General features: G+C 47.4%; 3 protein-coding genes and 1 pseudogene across 7 annotated transcripts in view; 1 reads left to right on the top strand and 3 right to left on the bottom strand.

Moving 5' to 3' along the window:
• The window catches only part of AARSD1 (alanyl-tRNA synthetase domain containing 1), an 8273-nt gene extending 1751 nt beyond the window's left edge, over nucleotides 1–6522 (bottom strand). Inside the window, 10 exon segments of the mRNA XM_081220657.1 lie at nucleotides 287–340; nucleotides 342–434; nucleotides 626–692; nucleotides 1223–1353; nucleotides 1593–1709; nucleotides 1806–1962; nucleotides 2370–2427; nucleotides 3942–4101; nucleotides 6106–6237; nucleotides 6388–6522. Of these exon segments, the coding sequence (XP_081076783.1) occupies nucleotides 287–340; nucleotides 342–434; nucleotides 626–692; nucleotides 1223–1353; nucleotides 1593–1709; nucleotides 1806–1962; nucleotides 2370–2427; nucleotides 3942–4101; nucleotides 6106–6237; nucleotides 6388–6426 (1008 nt within the window). The 5' untranslated portion in view covers nucleotides 6427–6522.
• A 1257-nt stretch (nucleotides 6523–7779) lies between these two features.
• Nucleotides 7780–15694, bottom strand: PTGES3L (prostaglandin E synthase 3 like). Of its 3 annotated transcripts, XM_081220656.1 has the most exons (9): nucleotides 15342–15693; nucleotides 14856–14969; nucleotides 14669–14735; nucleotides 14466–14564; nucleotides 11449–11538; nucleotides 10475–10528; nucleotides 9942–9969; nucleotides 9703–9755; nucleotides 7780–8029 (listed from the first exon to the last, which is right to left on the bottom strand). In XM_081220656.1, exons 1-8 carry the CDS (start codon nucleotides 15347–15349, stop codon nucleotides 9748–9750), a joined length of 468 nt encoding a protein of 155 aa, XP_081076782.1. In that variant the 5' UTR covers nucleotides 15350–15693; the 3' UTR covers nucleotides 7780–8029; nucleotides 9703–9747. The 3 variants fall into 3 exon arrangements, with proteins under 3 accessions (XP_081076782.1, XP_081076780.1, XP_081076781.1); XM_081220654.1 differs by lacking the exon at nucleotides 9703–9755 and having other exon boundaries at nucleotides 7781–8029; nucleotides 15342–15694; XM_081220655.1 differs by lacking the exon at nucleotides 7780–8029 and having other exon boundaries at nucleotides 9548–9755.
• On the bottom strand, nucleotides 12409–13661 carry LOC308607775 (large ribosomal subunit protein eL21-like; annotated as a pseudogene). Its single transcript has one exon. The product of its transcript is annotated as a large ribosomal subunit protein eL21-like (transcript).
• A 162-nt stretch (nucleotides 15695–15856) lies between the features above and the next one.
• On the top strand, nucleotides 15857–23846 carry RUNDC1 (RUN domain containing 1). 2 transcript variants are annotated; one of them, XM_081218576.1, is made up of 6 exons: nucleotides 15857–16371; nucleotides 19716–19874; nucleotides 20876–21074; nucleotides 21545–21664; nucleotides 22057–22958; nucleotides 23723–23810. In XM_081218576.1, exons 1-5 carry the CDS (start codon nucleotides 15874–15876, stop codon nucleotides 22920–22922), a joined length of 1842 nt encoding a protein of 613 aa, XP_081074702.1. In that variant the 5' UTR covers nucleotides 15857–15873; the 3' UTR covers nucleotides 22923–22958; nucleotides 23723–23810. The 2 variants fall into 2 exon arrangements, with proteins under 2 accessions (XP_081074702.1, XP_081074701.1); XM_081218575.1 differs by having other exon boundaries at nucleotides 22057–23846.
• The last annotated feature ends 2473 nt before the right edge of the window (nucleotides 23847–26319 follow it).

The raw sequence follows: 26319 nt of genomic DNA, 5'->3' as shown, positions 1-26319 counted from the left end.
GCTACCTTTTGTGCAAAGTCCCAGAGAAAGAGAGCGCTCTCTGAGGGCCAGCCTGGCATCTTTCTAAGCCTCGGCACGTTATAACAAGTTTTGCGTTTGTTTCTGTCTCCCTTAAACAGGATTCACCCGGGTAAGTGGAGACCGGTTAGATGGCAAAGGAGATGAGGGAAGGCTCTAATGAAAGTTATAGTGAAGATGTTTACATCAAACCCAGGAAATCTGCAAGGCAACACACTTCTTCGGGTCTTCTCAGCCTTAAGAACACCAGGGCCGACCCGCCTCCCACTCTGCACTGCGTACAGGGGAGAGGCTGAGCCCTAAGCCTAGCACCCCTGGCCTCACCTGTGTAATGTGACCACACCTCCCCAGTCTGGGCTGTTCCTGAGGCTGTGGGCGATGTGCACAGCCAGGTCTCTGAGCAGATTCAGGTTGTTCTGAAAAGGATGCCATAACTCAGTTGACAGGTGGGGAAAGGGTAACCAGAGAGAGCACCATCTCTCCACCCCTCCCCTCCCCACTCACTGCCCACTGACATGCTGCACATCCAGTTCGGTGGAGGGGCTGAGTCTGGGGAGCCTATTCCAGGCAGGGCCCACACCCTCGCCACCCTCCATGGATAAAGCACCTTCTGCAGGAGCTTGCTGGAGTTCTGCAGCTTTTTCACTGCCTCCACGTGATCCCCTGCTCCACACCTGCAAGAGAAAGGTTCGTGGAGGCCTGTCTAGTTTTCCAACTGCTTTTGGTGTCAGGCGTAAATCAATGGCGCCCTTCTTTTTTTTTTTTTTTTTTTTTGCGGTACGCGGGCCTCTCACTGCTGTGGCCTCTCCCGTTGCGGAGCACAGGCTCCGGACGCGCAGGCTCAGCGGCCATGGCTCACGGGCCCAGCCGCTCCACGGCATGTGGGATCCTCCCGGACCGGGGCACGAACCCGTGTCCCCTGCATCGGCAGGCGGACTCTCAAGCACTGCGCCACCAGGGAAGCCCAATGGTGCCCTTCTTGATGGGACCCACGGACATTCCAAGGAAGCCTCAGGCTGCTGGGGAAGAGGATGTAAAGGAAGAAACCATTTTGTGTGCATCTGATTGACTATCCAAAGCACTTTAGCATTTATGATTGCATCCTACCCCTAAAGACAGAGTATTCTGTCTGCCGTACAGGTGGGAAGGCTAAGCTCCGGGCTGCCCAGGCGCTGAGAAAAGGAGGCAGTGGAAGGGGGCGTACTTCAGCAGAGTTGTCAGTGCTTTCTCAGTGCTGTGACTCTTCTCCATCCACTTCAGCACCCGGTTCCCAGCCAGAAAGGTCACGTTGGTTTTGTTCTTTTTCCCCTTCTCAGAGCCCAGGATTTTAATGACCTACATGAGGCAAGGAAGTAACACACACACACACACACACACACACACACATATAAACCGCAGCAGGTGCTGGACCCAAGGGTAGGAGAGATCAAGACCTCCCCGCTGGCTCGGAAGCAATAAGGAGTGATTTCACTCAGGACCCCTCAGGTGTCCCCCTCTATCACTCCCAGCCCTGCTGTGATCCCCGACCTCTGACACCCTCTCTCCCACGCACTCAAAAGCCCTTCCTCACCTACCTGAAGGTCACTGAGATTGTTCACGTGGGTCCCACAGCACATGTTGGAATCAACGCTCTTGATGGTAACAACTCGAATAGGCCCAGCATGATCATCCGGCAAACCCCGGCCCCTCACCTGGAACGCAAGGGAGGGAGGAGGGCTGTCTGAATTTTGATGAGGAGCCCTCGGAGGGCCACTCTACAGAAGCCACCCTGCTGGCTCTCCCCTCACCTGCTCCACACCGGGATCATCCAGGCTCAGTTCTCGCACATACACAGGCAGCCGATCTCTGATTTTTTCATTGACACTCTGCTCAATGGCAGCTACTTGCTCTGCAGTCACAGAGGGGCTGTCCAGCTCGATGACACTCCGGAGTCGCCCTAACTCCCTGCAAGAAGAAGTACAGTGGTCACAGGATGCTGATGGGGACAGTTAATAACAGAAGGAAGTTTATCGTTTACAAAGCATATTCATGTAAATGCTGGTATTTAATCCTCACAAAAATGTCACAAAGTAGGGACTGTCATTTCCACTTTACCGGTGAGGGGTGATAAGGAACATGATCAAGGTCATGCAAGGGATTCACCCCCTAGGTCACTGAGCTCCAAAGTCCATGTTCTTTTTTAAGCAAAGGGAGATGTTTCTCAGGGAAAACAAAGTCATCCATCACCCCATCTTCGAGGGGAACAGGTGAGCACAACAGATTTTTATCCTCCTTCCCCTGACTCACTACTAGGAAAGGAGCCAGCAGTCAGGGACCCATGCCTGACAGTTAGTCTTATGCCTCTTGCTCACCATGATGTTGTCTTCAGCCCAAACAGATGATCAGCAACCGCAGTGATGAGATGCTGCCCTGAGCAGAAAGAGGAGGAGACGGGAGAAGAAGTGAGAAGTGATCATGAGTGACATGATCCCAATGTCAATGTCATCACAGAAATTCTCCTGCTGAAGACCTGCCTGGCACTGGGTAATACTCTTGAGAGATACTTTATTGAAAACCCTCAGGAGAATTCTGCAAGAGGCTTTATGATGCCATTTCTTGAATGAGGAAACCAAGGTCTAGAGAAATCAAACTTGCCAAGGCAACAGTAGCTCGTCAGAGGCAGGATTTGAACTCGAGTTCTAATTGTGCCAGATTCATTCACTCAACAAAAATTTATCAAGTGCCTACCACGTGCAAGGCACAGGGCTTGGCACTAGAGATTCAGCGCTATCCCTGATCGATACAGCGCTATCCCTGATCGACGACAGCAAGGAGGAGGAGAAGGAATCAACTGTGAAGGCAAAGGGAACAAGACAGCCAAAGGCCTTGAAGGAGGAAGAAGCAGGATGTGTTCAAGGAATGGAGAGAAGGCCAGCATGGCCAGGATGCAGTGGCCAGGATGCAGAGAGCGGGAGGCAGGAGCACCGGGTGAGGCTGGAGCAGTAGATGAGCGCCAGCCCAGGCAGGCCTTGTGCCCCACGGCAAGACGTTTGGCTTCATCATGAGCTACAGGTAGCCTTTGAAAAGCTTTTTTTGTTTTTTTCTTATGCGGTACGCGGGCCTCTCACTGTGGTGGCCTCTCCCGTCGTGGAGCACAGGCTCCGGACGCGCAGGCTCAGCGGCCATGGCTCACGGGCCCAGCTGCTCCGCGGCACGTGGGATCTTCCCGGACCGGGGCACGAACCCGCGTCCCCTGCATCGGCAGGCAGACTCTCAACCACTGCGCCACCAGGGAAGCCCTGAAAAGCTTTAAAGCAGGGGAGTGGCCTGATCAGACTTTCATTTTTAAAAAATATTCTGGCTGCTTTGTGGAGAATGGGTTGCAAAGAGACAAGAAAGAACATGGGGAGACTAGCCGGGAGGCTATTACAGAGGGCTGGGGAGAGACAATGAGAGCTGGGACGAGGATGACTGTGTTGACAGTGGAAGCAGATAGAGAAGTATTTAGAAAATAAACCGACATGACTCAGATTGACTAGCTATCCCTAAAGAAGCGTCTGAACTGACTTCCAGGATTTGAGCAACTGGGTGGATGCTGATGCCATGCAATGAACATAGTGAAGGCGAAGAGAAGACCAGATCTGGGGGAGGGGGTGGCTTTTTAATTCCATTCGGGACATTTTGTGTTTAAGAAGCCTATGAGACATATACAGATATAGATATCAAGTGGGAAGTTAGTAATACTTAAATGCAGCAGTTATTCTAATACTTTTACTTTAACTGCTCATTTTGCTTTTATAACATTCATCACATCTTGCCTGAACTGGAGCTGATTCTGAATATGTCTGTCTCTTCCAAAAGGTTAACTCCTAGAGGACCCAAGCCACGTCTCAATCATCGTGACATTCCCACACGCAGCAACTGCCCCAACCCACCCCACCTACCTGAATGCTGCTGCATGTGGTCAAACCTCCGTTCCCAGTCCACCCGGACCTGTACCTCAGTCCCAGGGGTCAGAGGTGTCTGGGTGAAATGATCAGCCTGGGCGCCCCGGCGGGTCACTCTCAGCACAGAGATGTCATTGATTGTACCACGGTCATCAGGCTGGGGAAAGAAGTAAAAATAATCGGCGGGGGCTTCCCTGGTGGCGCAGTGGTTGAGAGTCCGCCTGCCGACGCAGGGGACACGGGTTCGTGCCCTGGTCCGGGAAGATCCCACATGCCGCGGAGCGGCTGGGCCCGTGAGCCATGGCCGCTGAGCCTGCGCGTCTGGAGCCTGTGCTCCGCAACGGGAGAGGCCACCACAGTGAGAGGCCCGCATACCGCAAAAAAAAAAAAAAAAAAAAAAATCGGTGGTAGCAGGTAGGGCTCACCCTAACTCCTGGATACAAAGACCCTCTAGCAAAAGTTTGTGAGAAACACACCCAGAATTTGAGCTTCCCTAAGGGAGAAGAAGCAATGCCAAGTGAGGTGGTCCACTTTGTTCATAGGGGACTCCCTCTATACTCTTCACTTGGAACACCTTTTGTTCTTCAGAACAAAATAACAGAATGAATACAAAAATTGTAACTGCAGCATAAAATAGATAACTAATGAAAACCTACTGTATAGCACATGGAGCTCGAAAACAAATAAATAAATAAAATTTGGAAAAAAAATGTAACTACAGCAACGAAAATTTTAGTAAAACCCAAAGAAACTTAATCCTCACTCTCATTGCCTTGGTTTAGATTTTTATCTTTCAATCGTTTCCAAACTGACCTGAATTTTTCTCCCTTCTTCCACTCTATCTTCTACACTGCTACTAGAATTAAATTCAAAAATATTCATGAAAAATATCAAATATTACAAAATATCAACGGCTTACAAGACACTGTGCCTACCCAAGAATACAATGTCAATAAGACATGGTCCCTCATGGAACTGAAAAGTCTGGAGAAGAATAGAGACATGCTAACAGGCAGCTGCAATATGATCTACAACATGCCATAGTTCAAAAAAGTACATTGTTTTAGAGGAGCTCAAAGAAAAGGAACCTAACAGTCTTGGGGAATCAGGGAAGACTTCCTGGAAGAGGTGATATGTAAAATGAGACCTGCTATGGATACCTGAGGGCACAGGTTTTCCTTCAGCAGATCAGAAAACCTCCATGCTGGGAAAAATTGGAAGTTTCTCATAATCAAGTTTACTGAATATGTTCTCTCACATCATTTCTTTGCCTAAGTACTTCCACGGCTCACCACAGCTTCCTGAATGAAGTCCACACACCTTAACACATCCTTCAAGGACCTCTGAACTGGCCCCCACTTATCTTTCCAAAGCCATCTCCAGCCTGTCATCAACACACACCAGAGGCTCCAACTATATGGGACTATTTTGCAGTTAACTAGACTTGTCAGATTCTTACAGGCTTCCCTGCCTTTGTGCTATTCTTTCGGCTGGGAAAGCCTCTCCCACAATGCCCATCTTTGGTGTTATTATTCTCCTTTCCCATGTTCTCATTGGACCTTGTCCCTACCCCATCACAGCACTGATAAGTCTGCCCTCTGTTGTGCTCTTTCAGGGGAAACTTTTTCAGTCCATGCCAAACACCCTAATCGAATTCCTACCTCAGGTCCTTTGCACTTATTCTCCCTCCCCGGAATACTCCCCACCCCCCACCAGCACCACTAGATAGTGGCAATGGATTACCCCCTCACCTCACTTAGTTCTCGACTGAAATAACTTGCCCCCTACCTAGGAGGCCATCCCATCACTCTCTTTCCCTCGACCTTTAATTTTCTTTATAGCATTTATCATACCGGCATACTACTTATCTATTCTCCGTTTTGTCTGTTTTCTACAATAAATATTCTACGTATGCAGAGACACTTTCTTGTTCAGCTTTTATCCTTAGAGCTTGAATTAGTACCCAGCATTTGTTACGGACAGATAACTATTTGTTGATAAATACCTGCTGAATGAACAAATGAACTAAATTGAACTAATTTCCATATGTATTCACTACAGCTGGGACTGAGGACCAGGAGAGCATTTCCGACCTGCTCGGAAAGAATTAGGGGCTTCCTGGGAGGAGGGAGAAGGAAAGGGGAAGGGACGGGCCTGGTACCTGTCCCCCGCCCTCGGGGAAAAGCAGCGTGTCTTCCAGCACCACGTGGAAACCGCTCAGCACTTCCTTCTTGCCGTTGCTTCCTTCGGTCTGCAGCTCCGCGGGACTGCAGGAGACCACGGTGGTGGTGAACTGGGCAGAAAGGGATGCGAGAGTAAGCCCGGACCCCAACCCTCAGCGCACCGGGACTGAATCCAGCTCGGTGCCCCCTCCACGCGGCGCCCTCTTCCCCGCACCGCCGCACCCGCTCGGAGCATCAGGTATCCCGCCCGCCGGCCGTACCTCCCTGGCGTAGCTGTCCCGCTGACACTGGAAAGCCATCGCTGCTGTCTCCCAGGACGCCGATAACCTTGCACACTGAAACGCCTGGCCCCGGACGGAGAGCGAAGCGGGACAATCTTCATTCCGGGCGCGTCTCTGCGCAGAAGCAAAGAACGGGGTGTGGTTTGGACAAACTTATTGAAAACGCGAAATGCAGGCGCTCAGGGTTGTTGAGGGACTATTTTAAGACGTTGAAGAAAACCAGAAGACAAGACAGAACAAAACTGCGGCCTGAACTTGTCATAGCACTTTGTTTGGCCCTGTTAGACCCCAGGGATGTACGTAATTCGGCCCCGCGGAAGCCCGCCTGATAGAAGTGGGGATGGTACTGGCTTGGATAGACAGCAACGTCGCCCAATGGAAATGTAATGCAAGCCACATACGTTAATTTTTCTTTAAAGCTCTTTTTTAAAAATTAATTAATTATTTATTTGGTTGCACTCGGTCTTAGTTGCGTCAGGCGGGCTCCTTAGCTGTGGCATGCGAACTCTTAGTTGCAGCATGCGTGTGGGATCTAGTTCCCTGACAAGGGATCGAACCCGGCCCCCTGCATTGGGAGCACTGGGATCTTATCCACTGCGCCACCAGGGAAGTCCCTTAATAATGTTTTTATTTAAATCACCATATCCAAAATATTATTTCATCATGTAATGTGTATTTTATAATAAGTGAGTTTTCCCCCCCCGTACAAGATTTTCGAAACCTGGTATGTATTTTACACTTACAGCACATCTCAGTTCGGACTAGCAACATTCAAGTACTCAATAATCACGTGTGACCGTTGCTACGGGATTGGACAGTGCAAATAAAGAGGTTAACAGAAGTTTAACTGCAATTGGTGCCTTAAAACGTTAAATGGATTAAAAGTTAAGATTAACTTTCTGCTCTTTTAAATCGAGTAATAAAAAGCTTGAAGTTCCCAGATGTTTCAGAATATAGGGTTTTTCTGATTTTAGGCAGTAATGCAGACCATACCCATGTGTTACGTAATGTGTTCCATTTGGAACTCTGGAGCAACTCCGTGTGATCAAACGTATTAATATTTATGCTGAGAAATAAATATGCTAAATGGAATAAACAAAGACTATAAATAGCCTCACATCATTTTAGGTCATGTTTTGCTGCCGGATGAGTTTTGGTGTTAATTCTTTTTTTAAGTCAGTCTTTAGAAATTTTCGGTTTTCAGAATTGTGGGCAAGGGCACATATGCTATAGAAGTTCAAGTCCCAGCTTTGCCACTTATTGTGACCTGTTTGAGCACCTATTAAGAGAAGACTTAATTGTTTTACAAGGTTGATATGAAGTTCAAAATTTTTAATGAGATAATATTCAAATACTTAGTAAATTGTAAAGCACGATACAAATAGATTTGCATTATGTTATTTTTTAAGTTTAAGAACTAATGTCAATATCAAAGTGGGCAAAAGACATGGACAGAGCACATTAAAAGAAATATTAATCACTAATAAACAATGAGCAATCTCATAATTTAAAGCAAATTAAACCAGGGAATTCCCTGGCGGTCCAGTGGTTAGGATTCTGTACTCTCACTGCTGAGGGCCCGGGTTCAATCCCTGGCTGGGGAACTAAGATCCCTCAAGTCCTGTGTCGTGGCCAGAAAGAAAAAAAATGAAGCAAATTAAACCAAGTATAATTTTATCTTAGCAAATATCTAAAAGGTTTTGGAGAATGGAGCACTCTTGGTGGAAGTGAAAATTGGTATGATTTCATCTAAAAGCAACTTGGCAACAGCTTTCAAAATGTTTATCTGCTCTTTGACCTAGCAATTCTACTTCTAGAAATTTACCCTATAGGAATTCCCTGGTGGTCCAGCGGTTAGGACTTGGTGCTTCCACTGCCAGGGCTCAGGTTCAATCCCTGGTTGGGGAACTAAGATCCTGAAAGACGTGTGGTGTGGCCGGGAAAAAAAAAAAAAGAAATTTACCCTACAGATATTCTTGCCAAATATGTAAGGATGTACTTTTTAAACTGTTCCTTGCAGCCTTGTTTGAAAACTGAAAAAGACTAACAACAACTTAAGTGTCCCTTGATAAGGAACCAGTTAAATTATGGAAAATATATTCAAATGAATACCATGTAGCCATAAAGAAGGGTCAGATCTATGTATACTGATTTAGAAAGAGCTCCAATACATATTAAGTGAAAAAAAGCAGGGTATAAGATGTATATTAATAGTATGATTCCCATTGTGTACACACAGATGCATTGCATTTGCCTATATGTGTTAAACTTTAATATATTAATATATTGTACTGTATATAAACAATACATGATATTGTATATGTTTATGTTCCAGATATGTTGTATGTTTTATATATAACTATATAATTATATAATATAAATTATAGGTATTATGGAATCTATAACAGATATAATATATAGATATAAAGATATAGACATAAATATATAAATTTATTGAAGAAACTGTTAACAGTGGTTACAGCTGTTGAGGGAGTGCAAATTCTACTTTAAATTTTACACCCTTCTATACTATTTAATTTTTTAAACTATGTCCATATATTACTGAAATAAACTTTAGATTTTAATTTTTTTTAACAAATCTCAGTACTTTACCGTGAATTCAAGGGCAAAGCCTGAGTGTTGCATTTTGTTTAAGTCACAATTTAAGTACACACTGGGCCCTCAGAAAATGTTTGTGGATGAATGGGGTAGCTGGTGAATAGAGTAGTAAACAGACATAGGCATTAACTAATGTAACAATTAGCTTTAAAAGTGTAAAGATATTTAAAGGAATGCTCTCCTAGTGCCAGTAAATGGCCTAACTTTTTTTTAAGTGCAAAAAAAACCCCCAAACATGTAAAGATATTTCTGGAGTATGCAGGAAGCTAAGGTGGGTTTCTGGCTGGTTCTAGAGGTGGCAGTATTAGCTATACAGTGAAAGGCTGGTTTCTGCTCTGAAGATCTGGGCATGGGAAAGTTCCCCAGCTTGGTTACAGGTCTGCTCCCAACATCTTTCTTCTTCCATTCTCGACAGTAAGGGCCAGGATCTCTGACACCCACCTCTCCGCTGGAGAGGAGCTATAGACAGGAAGAGGCTTGCCTCTAGGAGGAAGAAGTACAAAAAAGGAAAGAGACACAGAACAGTTCCTACAGATTTATTATAATCTACATGCTGCTTCTATGGCTTTTGCTCTTACACATACACACACACAGAGGCTCAAATACTCCAGAAAGCCCTGATGAGTGGCCCAAACACAAAGATTACAGCCAATTGGTAGGAAGTCAGAAGCCCACCTGTCTACTCCTCTCCTATCCTGTCATCTGACGCAGCAGCCATAGTCAAGTGCCTAGGAAATAGAAATAAAGCATGAAGGAGGACCCTTAATAAAGAGCTTCTAGGAAAGTTCGGAGATCCCAGAGGACCCTGGCGCACAGCCAAAGAGCTGAGAAAGACCCAGGACCTGGCTTGTTAGAGTGACTCGAAGATAGCCACAGCTTCCTCCCCAGCTCTGCGGTCACAGAAAGTTAATTACCTGTTGCGTCCGCACTGTCAGAATCATCCTGGGGGGAAAAAAAAAGACAAAAGCACCTGTAGAGTCTGCAAAGAGTGGACATTTATGTTCACAAATGCTGCTCACTCCCTCCAGCTCTCCAGATTTTCTTTGGTAATTTTCTGAATCACACAACCTCTTGGGAGCCTAACACGGAAGGATTTAAATTTTGTATGATAAAATAAGACACTTGTACTCAGTAAATAGCACTGTGCCATGCATCATTTAATGCCAGAATTTCAGCGAATGCTACTGGTCCTTACAGCTATAAAGATAGTCAACAGGGCCAGGTATGCCCTAGATTGGAGAAGCAGAAGGGGAGATAGAAGGGACAAGGGTCTTACTGGGGTTTTCTAGAGCATGGAGAAGAACATTTGACCTTCTGTGTCAAATTCAGATTTGGCTAAGATGCACTGAGAACCACTATGTGCTAGAGACTGGGACAGGAGCTTTCTAGTATCTTATTTTTAAGGGGTAAAAGGAAAGGGAAAGGTTAAGGAGCAGGCTTTACTTACATCCAGGTCGTCCATTGCAGGGGGAGGCCTCTTGGTGGTGACCTTCTCCAAAAGCTGGTGGGAAGAGAAAAGTAGTCACAAGAGAGAAGAGGGGCAAAGGAAGAGCAACCTGCATATTGACGGACCACAGGAAAATGGTCCCAGGCAAACAACTGCCCCAGCTTTAAAGCCCCTAATACATCACTGGAATGAACTGGAGAAAACTAAATTGATAACCCCCTTTTAAAAAAATTTTATTTTATATTGTACTACAGTCGATTAACAATGTTGTGTTAGTTTCAGGTGTACAGCAAAGTGATTCAGTTATACCTATACATGTATCTATTCTTTTTCAAGTTCTTTTCCCATTTAGGTTATTACAGAATACTGAGCAGAGTTCCCTGTGCTATACGGTAGGTCCTTGTAGGTTATCTATTTTAATTATAGCAGTGTGTATATGAAATTGACCCCATTTTTAAAAGGAAATTTAGACACACACACCTCCTTACTAATCTGGGTTACTGTTAGTGTTTTTGGAACTTGAATAAATAGCTGAAATTCGGAAACCAAATATCGTATAGCACGGTGCAATTTATTGGGGATTGGTGATTTATTTTGTGATGTGAATCTTTATACTGCGTAGTTTGAGCTTCCCATGAAGCTATCTGGCTCAGGAAAAACACACACACATATACAAAGAAAACAGAAGAGAGAACAAGAATTACAGAAAAGTAGGAAAAGCTTTTGCCAAACTTTTTTGGAACACAGACTCTACTCTAAACAGTGAATGAATCTATGTATACAATTTCACTAACAATATTCACTTCTCTCAACCCTACTAAATAAATATTGCACAAAACATAAAGCCTATCACACCACTGAGCAACCTGCCTGGGGAGATCATATCCCTCTGCCTAGCCCCGACGACAATCCTCCAGAGCAATGCGTGCGGAGAGTCACAGAGAATGATTGAGATAGGCAGAAAACAGCATTACCTCTGCGTAATGGTCCATCTGAGCCAGCTCCACTTCTTCATCCCCTTCCCAGTCTCTCCAGTTATCAAAATCCACAGACAACCACACTGGCTGCAGGAGGAAAGCACAGAGAGTCACAGGCCAGGAAGGTAGCAGCAGAAGCGCATAGATGAGTGTGGGTATGTGTGTGGGAGCATGCTTGGGGAAAAGAGGGTCAATGGGGGAATCATCTTCCCAACAGCACCCCTTTAGTTAACCCCCTTCCAGGCTGCCACGTCATCAGCAGCAGCAGCAGCAAAGATTTACCAAGAACGTACTAAGTGCCAAGCACAATGCCAGGCATTGTAGGGGATGGAAAAGCATAGAAACTCTGTCCTCCAGGAGCCAACTGACTAGAAAGATAACACATCTAGAAAGATAACTGTATCATAAAGCATCCTAGGAGTCAACCAAGCAGCATTCCCTGGAATCAGGGACAACCCTTTGAGGCCCATATTCCAAGTTCCCACATTTAGACAGGGAAAGAAGTTATTTACTCGTTCATTTAACAGGTATTTGTTGAACACATACTGTGGTTGGCACTGGGGTTTTTTAAATGTTTACTACACAGTCCCAGCCATCAAGAAGCAAGTAGGGGACTTCCCTGGTGGTGCAGTGATTAAGAATCCGCCTGCCAGTGCAGGGGACATAGGTTCGAGCCCTGGTCCGGGAAGATCCCACGTGCCACGGAGCAGCCAAGTCCGAGTGCACAACTACTGAAGCCCGTGCGCCTAGAGCCTGTGGTCTGCAACAAGAGAAGCCACTGCAATGAGAAGCCCGCGCACCGCAACGAAAAACCACTCGCCACAACTAGAGAAAGCCCGCGTGCAGCAATGAAGACCCACTGCAGCCAAAAATAAATAAATAAATAAATTTATTTTTAAAAAGAAGTAGGGAAGGGAAATGTAAATAAATCATTATAATACAGTGTGGAAAGTGTGACGGTGGGTTCTGTAGGGGATATTATAGGAAGCCAGCCTTCTTGGAGTAGCAGGGCCTTGAAGGATGAGCAGGGGTTAGGTGGGCAAAGGTAGTGGTGATGGAGACTTTCCAGGAAGAAGGCATAGCTTGAGCAAAGGTATTGAGGTGCATAGTAGCCTGGTGTGTGGAAGACAGCTGCAAGCAGTTTGCTGTGGCTGGAATGTGATATTTGGGGCAGAGAGTAAAGGGGTGTGAGGCTGCAGAAAGAAAGAACAGCCACGTCATCAGCTTATACGCCATATGCTCTGGTGCTTAGACTCTAAGCCAAATGGCAGAAGCTACAAGTTCAAATGCCTGAGAGTGTCAGGGAGATAACAAAAAGGAGTGAAGTGAAGTGGAATGCATGCCCCATTTCAAGCTCCAACTCTAGGCATTTGGGAATTTAGACCAGTGTGGCCAGAGTCTCCAGTTTCCAAGAGAAGCTGAAAATCTGGATTTTTAGGTGAAATCTCTACGTTTTTATTTTCTTAATTTTTATTTTTATTTATTTTTATTTTTTTTGCGGTACACGGGCCTCTCACCGTTGTGGCCTCTCCCGTTGCGGAGCACAGGCTTAGCGGCCATGGCTCACGGGCTCAGCCGCTCCGAGGCACGTGGGATCTTCCCGGATGGGGGCACGAACCCATGTCCCCTGCATCAGCAGGCGGACTCTCAACCACTGCGCCACCAGGGAAGCCCTATTTTCTTAATTTTTATTTACGTATTTATTTATTTTTACAATCTAGATCTTTTATTTTCTTTATAGCTATCATGGCATGAATTCATAGGGAATGGGTTCCAACAGTTCAGGCTCCTTTCCATTGGTTCTCATGAAGTGTGCTTCTCTGCGTGGAGCAGGCTGGTGCTTCAGCTGAACCCAAGTACCTTTCTCTTTGGCTTCCTTCTTTTTCTGATCATTTTCCTTCACACATTTCAGGAAACTATCTCTGCTCTCAGAGTGCTTAATATGCTCAATATGCACATTAATTCTCTTGGCAATAATCTTGCCCTTGTTTGTTTACAGTGATGCCAACAGCATGCTGGGTAATGCTGTAGACTTGCAATTTTGCCATGGTAACATTTGTGGGGCATTCCTTTTTGAACAGAGCCCATTCGCTTGACATCTACAATACCATCTTTCTTGTAGATTCGCATGGAAGGAACAACTCCATGTTTTTTAAAAGGCCTAGAGAACATATAGTGGGTGGCATCCTCTTTCCCTTTGTGTTGGTCATTTTGGTGTGTTACTGAAAAATGGCGGTTCCAGCTGAAAGATGAAATCTCCACATTTAAAATAATTAATTAATTTATTTATTTATGGCTGCCTTGGGTCTTTGTTGCTGCACGCAGGCTTTCTCTAGTTGCGGCAAGCAGGGGCTACTCTTTGTTGTGGTGCACGGGCTCTAGGCTTCAGTAGTTGTGGCATGTGGGCTCTGTAGTTGTGGCTCACGGTCTCTAGAGCGCAGGCTCAGTAGTCGTGGCGCACGGGCTTAGTTGCTCCATGGCAAGTGGGATCTTCCAGGACCAGGGCTCCAACCCATGTCCCCTGCATTGGCAGGTGGATTCTTAACCACTGGGCTATCAGGGATGTCTGAAATCTCCACATTTTTAAATGTCAGTAGCCCATCAAAATAATTTTTAACACTTTGAAGACTGCTAAAACAAATTTGAGAGGCAGATCCAGCCAGCATGCAGCCAATTTTCAACTTTTAGGGGAAAAGAAGCCACTGGAGGGTCTTAAGAGGAAAAGTGACAGGGTCAAATGTGTGTTTCAAACAGACCATGCTGCGAGGAATGCAGAGGATGGATTGACGGTGGTGCTGAAAATATGCAACAAACCTCACCCAGTAATGGACAAGGCCTGAATTAGGAAGAGATTAAATCATGGATTCTATTTAAGAGGTCAAATAGGCAGGACCTGGTGAGTAACTGAATGTTGGTGGGAAAGGAGCCAAGGGTGAGTCCCAGACCTAACTTGTCTACCTGGGTACACAGATAGAGAGCACAGGAGAAAAAGCGGCCACTTCCCGCACACCCACCTTGATATCCTCCTTAGTGAGTCGGGGCCAGGCCACCTTCTCCTTCCATTTCCTCACAAAGCAAGTAATGGAGCGGCCAGAGCGCTTATCCCGCGAGTCCTGCCCGATAGAGAGCATCATTCTTAGGGTCTGAGGTTTAGAATGAATCTCCGTTTCCCAAGCAGCCTTCCCATCCAGCCCTTACTGCCCCACCCCACCCTTACCTTGCAGTTCACCTTGGCATAGAACTCAATCTCATTATAAAACTCCACTCCATCGGCATTCTTGCAGCTGAGGAGACAATGCAGCTAAGGAGAAGAGGAGGCTGAGTGTGGAGTGTGGGGGCATTAGGAGAAGGGAAAGGTTCCCAAGAAGCCAGGCGCTGGCAGCAGTGGAGGGGGAGGGGATTACCTGAACACAATGCGGTGGTCTTCGATGAGCACGTGGACATCGGTGCTGTCCTCAACACAAAACTCCATGAACACATACTTGGGCCTGTCGTACCACAGGGTCCGAGCATGCTGCCTGAAGAGGAGTTGAGGTGGGGCTTCATAGGGGTGCGAGAGGGAAGACCGAGGGCATTTGGGAAAGGTTGGGGAAAATCCAGGGACGTTTTATGCTACAGCACGGTCAAAGCGGAGCTAAATAAGACAGAAGCGGGTGGAAGGGGAGTGACGAGACTGAGGTGTGCGGTGAAGATGAACCTGAGGAGAACCGAAAGTGCGAGAGTAGAGAGGTAGGGAGTTATGGAGAACATTCAGGTCACACTTCCCCTCACCACCCCAAGGGTACAGAGACCTGGGGTCCGGGGTTCCCATGGGACCTCGCAGAACCTGGAGCGCCCAGAAAACGAGGGGAAAGGAATCTCTAGTGAAAGAGGCGGCCAGAAACACTTACCGTGCCATGGCGGCTCCCGCTGCCCCGAGGCGTTTGGAATCCGAGGCAGGGGCCGCTATCTTTAGATCCTGGGGACGCCCCCAGCAGCTGCCTCTCCTTACATGGTTGGGGAAAGGGTTTAGAGGAAGTGGGAACGTGGCCTAAGCCAAGGGATCCGCACTCCGAAGAGACTCTGGGAGAGCATAGTTCCTGCAGCCCTTCACATCTTGGGGTCTCCAGAAGTACACACGTTAGGAATAGACGACCCGCCCGCCGGGATTAGAGGTCGATACACACTGAAGGACTTGTCCCGGCTTCATTAGCCTGTTTCGCCAATGCTTAGCACACTCAGTGACCGACACACAGCAGGCGCTCTATTAAAAAAAAAAAACTACTGGCCAGAATTAAATCCCAAGGGAAGGCCGGCCCTGGATGACGTCTAAACTAGGTGACGTCTGGGCCCCGCCCACCCGCTCCTCCGGGTTTCCCAGCCAGCGCGCCGTTGCCATGGCAGCAGGGGGCGTGGCTGACGTGCGGCGGCGTTTCCTGAAACATGGCGGCTCTCGAAGCGGCTGAGGAACCGGTAACGGGGGTGGCGGCCGTTGGACCAAAGGCGAAGGACGAAGAGGAGGAGGAAGAGGAGTCGCTTCCGCCGTGCGAGGCAGTGCGCTGGGCGCCGGTGGGGGCGGTGGCAGAGGCCGGGCCCGGGGCGGCGGCGTTCTCGGAAGAGGCGGCGGCCGAGGAGCCCGGAGCGGCCCCGGGCTCCCCACCGGACTCGCCGGGCCGGACGCTGCGGCGGCTGCGGGCCGAGCGGCGGCGGCTGGACTCGGCGCTGCTCGCGCTGTCCTCGCATTTCGCGCAGGTGCAGTTCCGCCTGCGGCAGGTGGTGCGCGGGGCGCCGGCGGAGCAGCAGCGCCTCCTGAGCGAGCTCGAGGACTTCGCCTTCCGCGGCTGCCCTCACGTCCTGGGTTACGGGAGCCCAGAGGACCCCGCCAGCGATGATGGCGACGGGATGCCGGGGGACCGGCCACGGTTGCGGGGCGAGGACCAGGTGAACAGCTGGGGCCGGGCCCCGAGGGATATGGGAATAGAGGGGTGGGTGGGTGGCGATGCTAACGCGGACGGAGGTAGCACTGGTGAGAAGCCGGCTCGTCTAGGTGGCTATGCGTGTCCCAGAAGAGGAGACCAGACAGGTGTTCGGGACCTGCTGAAAGGCAAGAGGACAGAGAGGCCTGGGAAGCTGACGGTGAGAGGTGTTCACCAAAGGTGTGGGAAGAGATGCAGGTGTGATGAGGTGAGAAGCAGAAGAGGGATGAGCGAGGAGAGTGTTCAGAGGGCAACAGAGCAGCCAACTGAAACAGTGCTGCTCCCGCTCACCTTGCCGTTGCCTCAAGAACCTACGTCCTCAGCACATTTGCTGATAGAGTCCTCCGACCCTGGAGATTGAGAAAATTGCTTAGAGGAGAGCAAGTGAATTGAAATCCATGGAAATTTAGATGTACTCCCTGTCCATGCTTTCCTAGAATCTAGAGAATGTCTTTAATCTTCAGAATCTTGTCTGGGTGAGAGCTATGGTGAACAGCAAGGTCTCTTAGTAATTGTAAGAAACACAAGTCCTAATTATGTGAATTTCCTAATGCTGGTATTTTAAAACTCCTTCCCCATCCTACTTAATAACTAGGTATTCTAAAGGAAGCCCTTTTGGTAACCGTGACAAGATTCATTCAGTTAGTCAACACTGAATGCTGAGAATTTGTATGACAGCCCCAGGGGACGTTTCCTTACAGTCCTTGAACCTCTGGAAGTGCACAGTTGTAGATAGCTTGTTGGAAGAGACTCGCTGTTTTTTCTCCACCTTCTTATTGTTCGTATGTGGCTTTCTTCCCACTTAAATTGGTTTTAACCAAGAAGACTTATCAGTAGCAGATACTGACTTGCGTATTTTAATCTGAAATGTTTCCAGTGCAGTCCTTTGTTTACTGTTCCACCCTTCTCTCCGTATACCCACAGCTCCTTGCACAAGTCCTCAAATTGCCAGACTTTTTTTTTTTTTTTTTTTTTTTTGCGGTACGCGGGCCTCTCACTGTTGTGGCCTCTCCCGTTGCGGAGCACAGGCTCTGGACGCGCAGGCTCAGCGGCCATGGCTCACGGGCCCAGCCCCTCCGGCATGTGGGATCTTCCCGGACCGGGGCACGAACCCGTGTCCCCTGCATCGGCAGGCGGACTCTCAACCACTGCGCCACCAGGGAAGCCCAAATTGCCAGACTTTTAAGGAACAGGTAGGATAGAAAGAATTTCTGTGCTCAGGCCCTGTTCAGGAGTGAGGAGCACCAAAGGTTTGGTGTGGATGTGGTGCTCTTTTGGTTGTCCGTTTTTACTTTTAGCAACAGTGTAGGGCTTCCCTGGTGGCACAGTGGTTGAGAGTCCGCCTGCCGATGCAGGGGACACAGGTTCGTGCCCCGGTCCGGGAAGATCCCACATGCCGCGGAGCAGCTGGGCCCGTGAGCCATGGCCACTGAGCCTGCGCGTCCGGAGCCTGTGCTCCGCAACGGGAGAGGCCACAACAGTGAGAGGCCCGCATACCGCAAAAATAAAATAAAATAAAAAAAAAGAAACAGTGTACAACTTAAAAAAAAAACTGTAGCACTCAAAACACCTAATAAGCAGCTGTAATCTTGTGTGCATATATTGACACATGAACAGGTGATGCCAAAGTGGGGACATGTTAGAACCAAACGATTTACTACTTATCAGTTCCAGTTTTTTGTTTTTTTAACCAGTATTTTCTCTCGCTTCATACTGGGAATTATTTCTGTTATTTCCTGCCTTGCACCAGAGCTCATTGTTCTCACCTAGTAAACATGTTTGCCCACACTCCAGTAAATCGCATACTCAGTAATTAGCATGGCAGGTAACAGCGTTCAGCAGACACACTCATGAAAATGGAATCAGGATCTATGGCTGGTTTCTTTCTTCTTTGGCTTCATAAGGTTGGGATGGGATACAATGAAAACAAAAACAAAGTTTCCCTAGTCCTTTCCCTTTGGGCTGGTTAGACAACTTTTTCCATAAGAGTTCATTATTTGGAGTGTGGCCTCCTGGACCTGATTGCGTTCAGTAACATACAGCAAATGTGTACTGAGAGCTTACCCTGTGCCAGACACAGTGCTAGGCCTTGGGGGTCGTCAGGGCCTTTGCCCTTAAGGAGTTCATAGACTTGGGGAGACAGAATCCTAAACAAATCATTATAATGTGACATGAGCTAGAGTAGAAGTGTGTACAAAATACGGAGGAAGTGATTGGTTCTGCCTGGGGAAGTCGAGGAAACCTCTTAAAGAATAGCTAGGCCACTAAGTGGGGGAGAAGAACAGGGTTCTACGAAAAAAACCACAACACTGGGAAAGCTTTGGAGAGGCAGTATCGCCTGAGAAAAGGCTTGCTTTCATATTGAGCAAAGCTACAGAAAGGGGATTGCTTTTTAAATAGCTAAACAAAAAGTTAATTTGTTGTTTTTCATTTGTTCTCTCTCATACCTTACTTCTGGAGGCCTTGGTAAGTACCATTTTAAGATTAACTTTAATATCTTATAGACATCTAGTTTAAAATGCAGCCTTACACCTGTAAATGATTTGCTACTTTTGCTTTGTTCTGTTTTTGATACTCAAAAAAGGCAAGGAAGAACCAGTATTTGAAAATACATTGGCAGGATTTTACCTCTCCGAAGCGTTTTTCATCATTCAAATGCAGAAACTACCGGGTGGCCAACAGTGAGAAAAGGTGTCACTGGTCAGGGAACCTTACCGAACTTTTATTTATTTATTTATTTTAAACACAATTACCTTCTCACCCCTATTACTTGGCTTTGAATTTTTTTCACTGCCCCAGGTACCTGTGTTTGTTTGATTTTGCAATAATTGGAGGCGCTTTGGACCTTAAGAAAACTGGTTATGAGTTATAAAGCCTCTCTCTACACCCTTACCTCCAGATTCTCTCGCAAAATTTGGCTGTAGCAAGTATTCAGGACTTATTCTTTGGTAATTGGCTCTGGAGGATGGCATGTTTAATTCCAAGGAGGCTGTCTTGGCTGAGATAAATTGTGTCAATCTTAACTAGACCTGAGGGGGTGGGAAGCAATCTTAAGGAAAGGCCCCATTGTATTTATATCCTATTTCCAATGAAGGACAAATACTTTCTTAAAGAAAATACGCATTTAATAAATTGCCCCGGTGAAGTAATTATTCTCATTTTTGAACCTGTCCCATGAATTCTGTATTTCATTCGGGTTACTTGGAAACATTTTATATTTTACTAGTCATTATTGGCTTAAGAGAATTCATAATGTGCCCTGACTTTTTCTTTTCCCGTGAAATCAACCCAAATCTTTTCCCATCTTAGAGTGAGCAGGAGAAACGGGAACATCTGGAAACCCAAAGGGAGAAGCAGAAGGAACTGATACTGCAGCTCAAAACCCAGCTCGACGACCTGGAGACGTTTGCCTATCAGGAAGGCAGTTACGACTCCCTGCCGCAGTCCGTGGTCTTGGAAAGGCAGCGGGTGAGCAGATCCAGAGGCGCCTCCTCCACTGCCTCAGGTTACCTTGTCCCTTCCAGCGTTCACAGGACAGCCTTGTCCAGCTTGCTCACCCTCGGCCTCACTGCTGGCCCATATCAAAGGGAAATTTTGCTGCTACCTGGGACCAGTCTTTATTCACACGTGGAAACACACATGCCAAAGCTTTCTAATGTGATGATTGAGCTCTTTTTTTTTTTTTTGGTGGCTATTATTATTAATAATAGTGGTAATAAATAATAATAACAGCAATAATTTCTTTCATTTGATCATTGAAACCGTTCTACTTGGGCACTTCATACGATGTAAACTAGTTTTCTCCCCCAGCACCAGTAAATAAATATTCCAGGAATCCTGACTTTAATGCTGTATTTATTAAAGCAACACCTGGGCAGACAGGGAAATCTGCTAGTCAAAACACAGTCTCCTTTACATGTTTGTCTCTCTGGAGCTGTGATGTGGCTGTCTTTCTGGCAGGGCTGGAGTTATACATTATCTGGTTTTCAAATTGTTCCTCATATTGTCACTAGGATATTTTGGCTGTAACATGCCTGGATGTTTCGTAGAGCTTTTCCTTTAGTTGCCTAGAGTAGTAAGGCAAAAAGGGATGAGAAGGACTAGAAACTAAGGGAAATCAGTATTTATTCTCTTGGAGGCCATGGGGGAAGCTAACTGTGGGGCTTTTGGGATCATCAGCCACTTTGGATCATTCACACTCTTGTTCTTTTGAGTGAAATTTACCTGGCCTGGTAGAAAATTTGCAGTGAGAGGAGCCATTTCTGTCAGAGAGGAACCAGGGGTCCTTGTTTCTATAAGAGCAGTAAAAGGCCTGTGCCCTCACCTTGACCAGCAGTTGCACCATTTTCCTCACAAATTTGATTTCCATTTAAGGGTAGAAGGGAGGCACACTAGTAAAGATTCTCCTTCTTCCTAACCCTCTCCCCGAAAATTCCAAAGGGTGTGCTCATGGCTTGTAGTCTTGATAGGTGATCATCGATGAGTTAATAAAGAAACTGGACATGAATCTGAATGAGGACCTCAGTTCACTGTCCACTGAGGAGCTTCGGCAGCGTGTGGATGTAGCTGTAGCTCAGATCGTCAACCCAGCCCGAGTGAAAGAACAGCTGGTTGAGCAGCTGAAAACTCAGATCCGAGACCTCGAGATGTTCATCAGCTTCATCCAAGGTCAGAGGAGGGATGGAAAGAGAAGGGTGGCCGGATGTCATCATAATTATATGTATTCTGAGTACTAACACCTAAAGGTGCCAGTCCTTGATGTATATGTAAGAGGTTTGATCACTCGGTAAGGGAGCCAGCATGGTGGAGTAGAAAGGACATGGATCTTAAAACCAGAGAGTTAAAATCTCAGCCCTGCCCCTTACTGGCTTCATGTCCTTCGTAGACTAATGAGGTTCAGCAGGTTCCTAACCTCTTCAGTCCCTCTGTCCTCCTCCGTAAAATGATGATTCATGCTTCCTTCACTCAGCAGATATTTATTGAGCCAGCTAGTGTATGCCAGTCACTGTTCCAGACGATGAAATACTATTTGTAAGAGTCTTGTCACGTGGTAGGCACTAGTAAATAGTATTTCGCCTTTAAAAATCTGCCATAAAGAGGCTAAATACATGTCTCCTCTTTGTAACTTGTGATTGCAGGTGAAGTAGGAAGCCCATTACAAACAGGTAGTGGACACTGTGAGTGCAAGGCCAGTGGGAAGACAGGAAACGGCTCCTGCAAAACTGGCAGCAGCAGACCACCTCCAGGAAACAGCAAAAGTAAGTACAGCTTCCAGAATGCGCAAGTCTAGAGAGACAGAAAGTAGATTAGGGGTTGCCTAGGCCGGGGCACCGGGGAGAAGTAGGCAGTGGGAAATGCCAACAGTACATGGTTTCTTTGGGGGATGATGGTTGCCCAACTCTGCGAATACACTGAAAACCACTGAATTACACACTTTTAATGGGTAAGTTGAGTGTTATGTGAGTCATACCTCAAAATAGTTCTTACTAACCAAAAAAAGTAAGCCCAGCGACATCCTAGGTGGCTCTTGGCTGCATGTGGGACCCATGCTGTGGCTCAGAAGCAAGACTGGATCTCAGCTTGTGACTTGCTGACTGTCCCTCTGACCACTGTGGCCTCTCACTGATGAGTCGTTGTGTTTTCTACGCAGCGAAGGCAGAAGACATGAAGAGAGTTCGGGAGACAGGGCTGCACCTGATGCAGCGAGTGCTGGCAGTGCTCCAGATCTTTGCTGTTAGCCAGTTCGGTTGCACCGCGGGCCAGATCCCACAGACCCTGTGGCAGAGGGACCAGGCTGACAGGGACTACTCTCCCTTACTGAAGAGGCTGGAGGTGTCAGTAGACAGGGTGAAGCAGCTGGCCTTGAGGCACCAGGCGCACGACCACTTGAGCAGCTCCGCCTGCCTCCAGGACCTCTCTCTGGGAGGCAAGGACGAGCTGACCGTGGCTGTACGGAAGGAGCTGACTGTGGCCGTGAGGGACCTGCTGGCCCATGGACTGTACGCCTCCTCACCGGGGATGAGCCTCGTCATGGCCCCCATCGCCTGTCTGCTGCCGGCCTTCTCCTCGGCCCCCGAGGCCATGCACCCCTGGGAGCTCTTTGTAAAGTACTACCACGCTAAGAACGGCCGTGCTTACGTGGAATCCCCCGCCCGGAAGCTCTCACAGTCCTTCGCCCTGCCTGTCATGGGAGGCACTGTGGTGACACCCAAGCAGAGCCTGCTGACAGCCATCCACGTGGTGCTGACGGAGCACGACCCTTTTAAGCGCAGTGCAGACTCGGAGCTGAAGGCCTTGGTGTGCATGGCGCTGAATGAGCAGCGTCTCGTGTCCTGGGTGAACCTCATCTGCAAGTCGGGGTCGCTCATCGAGCCCCACTACCAGCCCTGGAGCTACATGGCACACACGGGCTTTGAGAGTGCCCTCAACCTGCTTAGCCGCCTCAGCAGCCTCAAGTTCAGCCTCCCTGTAGACCTGGCTGTGCGCCAGCTCAAGAACATCAAAGATGCCTTTTGATGAGAATGATCTGGCCCCAGACCAGCATCTTGCTCAGTAAGGATAGATGGTTAGTCTTCTAGGATAAGAGCAAGAATTAGGAGGAGGGGCTAAAGACATTTTCCCTAGCCAGATGATGCAAAGTCTCTCTCCCCCATCAACTTAGCATCTTAGAAAGATATGCCGGAGACCCTCTTGTTAAAAGGTTCTGCCCTGGCGTGTAACCACGGTGTATGTGTGAGCACATATACTTGAGCCTGTTGAAAAGACATCGGTCATGGCACACACTCATCACACCATATCTGATTTGTAGAAAATCCGGGTTGCTGTAACCATTCTCTTCACGGTGGTGAGGGACAGCATGAGTGAGTTGTTTGTCCTGGAAGACATTCAACTTAAGGCTCCTGTCAAGTTGCGAGCCATCTTCCTTCACTTGAGGCAGGTTTGAGAGAGTCCTAGGTCAGAATTCAAATTCCTTTTGTGAATACTGATGCCTCTTCCTGACCCCAAGGTCAGGGGAGGCCGTGTGTGTTCCATAGCTGCCTCTAAAACCGGGAGTGGGAATATCTGAGAACAGCATTTCTAAGGGTGTTTACCACAGTTGATTTTTTTTTTTTTTTTTGGCTGCGCCGAGCAGCTTGCGGGATCTTAGTTACCCGACCAGGGATTGAACCCCGGGCCCACAGCAGTGAAAGCGCCGAGTCGTAGCCACTGGACCGCCAGGGAATTCCCCACAGTTGATTTTAATATGAGCCCTTTTTCGTGTAGAGGTAAGAGCTGAAATCTGTCCCTGACCACGTGGTCCTTTCCTCACAGCCCAGATGATGGTCTTTCGGTTTTGGAGCTGGTTTACCAGGACAGCCACCATCTGGTACCATGTCCTCTGGCGAGTAACCTTTCCTCTGCACACCTCCCAGCTCCTCAGAAGGAAACGTGTCCGAGGTGTGTTCCACGTGTCCTGGAGGCTGGATGGCAGAGGAGGTCTGACCACGTGATCATACTACAGCACGGGTAGGAACTGTGGCAGATCACTGGTGACAAAGAAGGGGCTTGGCATTTGCTTGTAAAACTGACTCTAGACTGGTCCTGTTGGGTCTCTTTTAGCCTTTTTAGTTCATATTTGCCATTCAGCTCGCATCCTGCTCTGGGACTGACCAAAGGTGAGCAAAGTGTATCACCTTCTGGAAAGCCAAATGGGTTCCCAGCACTGCTGATATACCGTCGTTTCATGTATTAAATCGCCAGCTGCACTTTGTGTCGCACTATTATGTGGTGCGTTTTAACTTAATTTTTTCAGTAAGATATTATTTAAGATATATTCTTGATAATTCTTTAGAATTAGTCCTCCTTCATGTGGAACAGGATAAGTGTAAAATGTTGTGAAAAATGGTATTTGTGGTTGCTAATAAAATCATGGTATTTTGTGTAGCTTCTCTGCAAAGACCTTAGAGACTGTTGGCTTTGGTTTATAAGTCTGGGCATTGTCAGCGTATCTGATCCAGATTGGTATTTCCTTGAGCAATGCCTGGCTCCTGGCCTTTCTGCCTCTTCTCTGCCCCCTGCGCTGGATCAACTCAGCTTTGGTGGTGTTTCCCCCACTACCCGCCTTGAACAAATTCATGAGAAAGTGTCGTTGGCATTATCATCCCATCTTGCCCAGGCCTACAGTCCTATCCCCACAGCAGATCTCACCACACATGCCACTTTAGGAATTGGCGCTTTTAAATTCACTTGTCTGGATACCATTTAGGGTGGGTGATAAGTGCTGTAGTCATATGGCATAGCCCTGGATCACCCCAGTATTATCTTTTTCCAATCCTCACAAAAACTGGTATTAAGGCTTTTATGCTAACATCATGAGAAGCATTTTGTGTGTGTGCCATCCTAATTTAATTCTCACTACATGTAAAGCAGGACAACATTATCTGCATTTTATAGCTGAGGAAACTGAACTGCAGAGGTTAAATATTTTGTCCACGTTTACATGTTGGAAGAGCTGGGATTTGAACCCAAGTTGCCTGAATCCAAATCCTATGTTCTTTATACTGTTAATGTTACCTCATTGTATCATGCTGCTTCTAGATATTTTGTTCCTCACTCTCCTTTATCCACCCCCTCACTTCACCATCACTTTGTGGATGAACAGGTATTTTCCACATGCCTGCCAGAAATTTCAGCTGCCAAAGGACTAGGCTGCAGGGAGATGGGCAGAGAGCCATTGCTCTGCCAAGTTCTTCATGAAACTTAAAGACATGTAGAGACAGAGACAAGCCTGCCAGCAGTCACGTACCTGCTAGTCACTGATAACATCTGCATTATAACTGAGGACAGAGGTCTGTGCTTGGCTTGGAGTGAGGCAGACAGGATGAAGGAGGGGAGGGACTGTCAGCCGAGGTCTAAGGCTATGCAAGAACAGAATGAAAGAGAGCCATGGATATGTATCCAGTGAAAGTGCCGGGTCCATTGTATGGTCTGCAAGGCATCATTAAAGATTCCCAAGATGCTCTGCCTTCATTCATTCACTATTGAGCACCCACCAACTGCTTGGGCCAGGCTAGGTGCTCAGAACTTCTCTCTCCCTGCCTTCAAGGAACACAAGGTTTAGCAAAGGAGGTAGCAAGCCAATTGGAGATTTGAGTAGCTTGTTAAAACACAAATTGCTGTGACTTCCCTGGTGGCGCAGTGGTTAAGAATCCGCCTGCCAATGCAGGGGACACAGGTTCGATCCCTGGTCTGGGAAGATCCCACATGCCGCGGAGCAACTAAGCCCGTGCGCCTCAACTACTGAGTGTGCATGCCACGACTACTGAAGCCTGTGCTCCTAGAGCCTGTGCTCTGCAACAAGAGAAGCCACCACAATGAGAAGCCAGAGCACCACAATGAAGAGTAGCCCCCCCACGCACAACAACGAAGACCCAATGCAACCAAAAATAAATAAATAAATAAAACAAACAAAAACCAACCACAAATTGCTTGGTTCCACCCCCAGAGTTTTTTATTCAGTAGCTCTGAGAATTTGCATTTCTTATCAAGTTCCCATGCTTGTTATGCTGATGCTGCTGGTCTGGGGACCACACTTTGACAACTACTGATCCAAACCAACTGAAATATGTTCTATAGTAAAATTAAGTATGGATTGGATTGCTGAGGGAGCATAGAGAAGGAAGAGATGAATTCTGCCTGGGAGAACTCTAGAGTGGCCTTGAAGGATGGATAGGATTTTGCCCAGCTACAGCGAAGGAGAAGAATAACGAAACATGGAACAGCTCGCGTGAAGACCCTGGCGCTCAGAAGGGGTCGGATCTTTGAGTAGTTGAGCTGGCTGGAACCCAGGTGGTATGTGAAGGGTGTGGAGGAGACAGGAACTTATACAGCAAGGAAGATAGAGAGGAAGGGAGTGAGAGTTCAAACTTTGGTA

Source organism: Mesoplodon bidens, assembly GCF_964165515.1.
Source record: "Mesoplodon bidens genome assembly, chromosome: 19".
Taxonomy (NCBI): domain Eukaryota; kingdom Metazoa; phylum Chordata; class Mammalia; order Artiodactyla; family Ziphiidae; genus Mesoplodon; species Mesoplodon bidens.
Note: the sequence above shows the minus strand (reverse complement) of the source record. Positions and strands in the feature narration are given on the sequence as shown.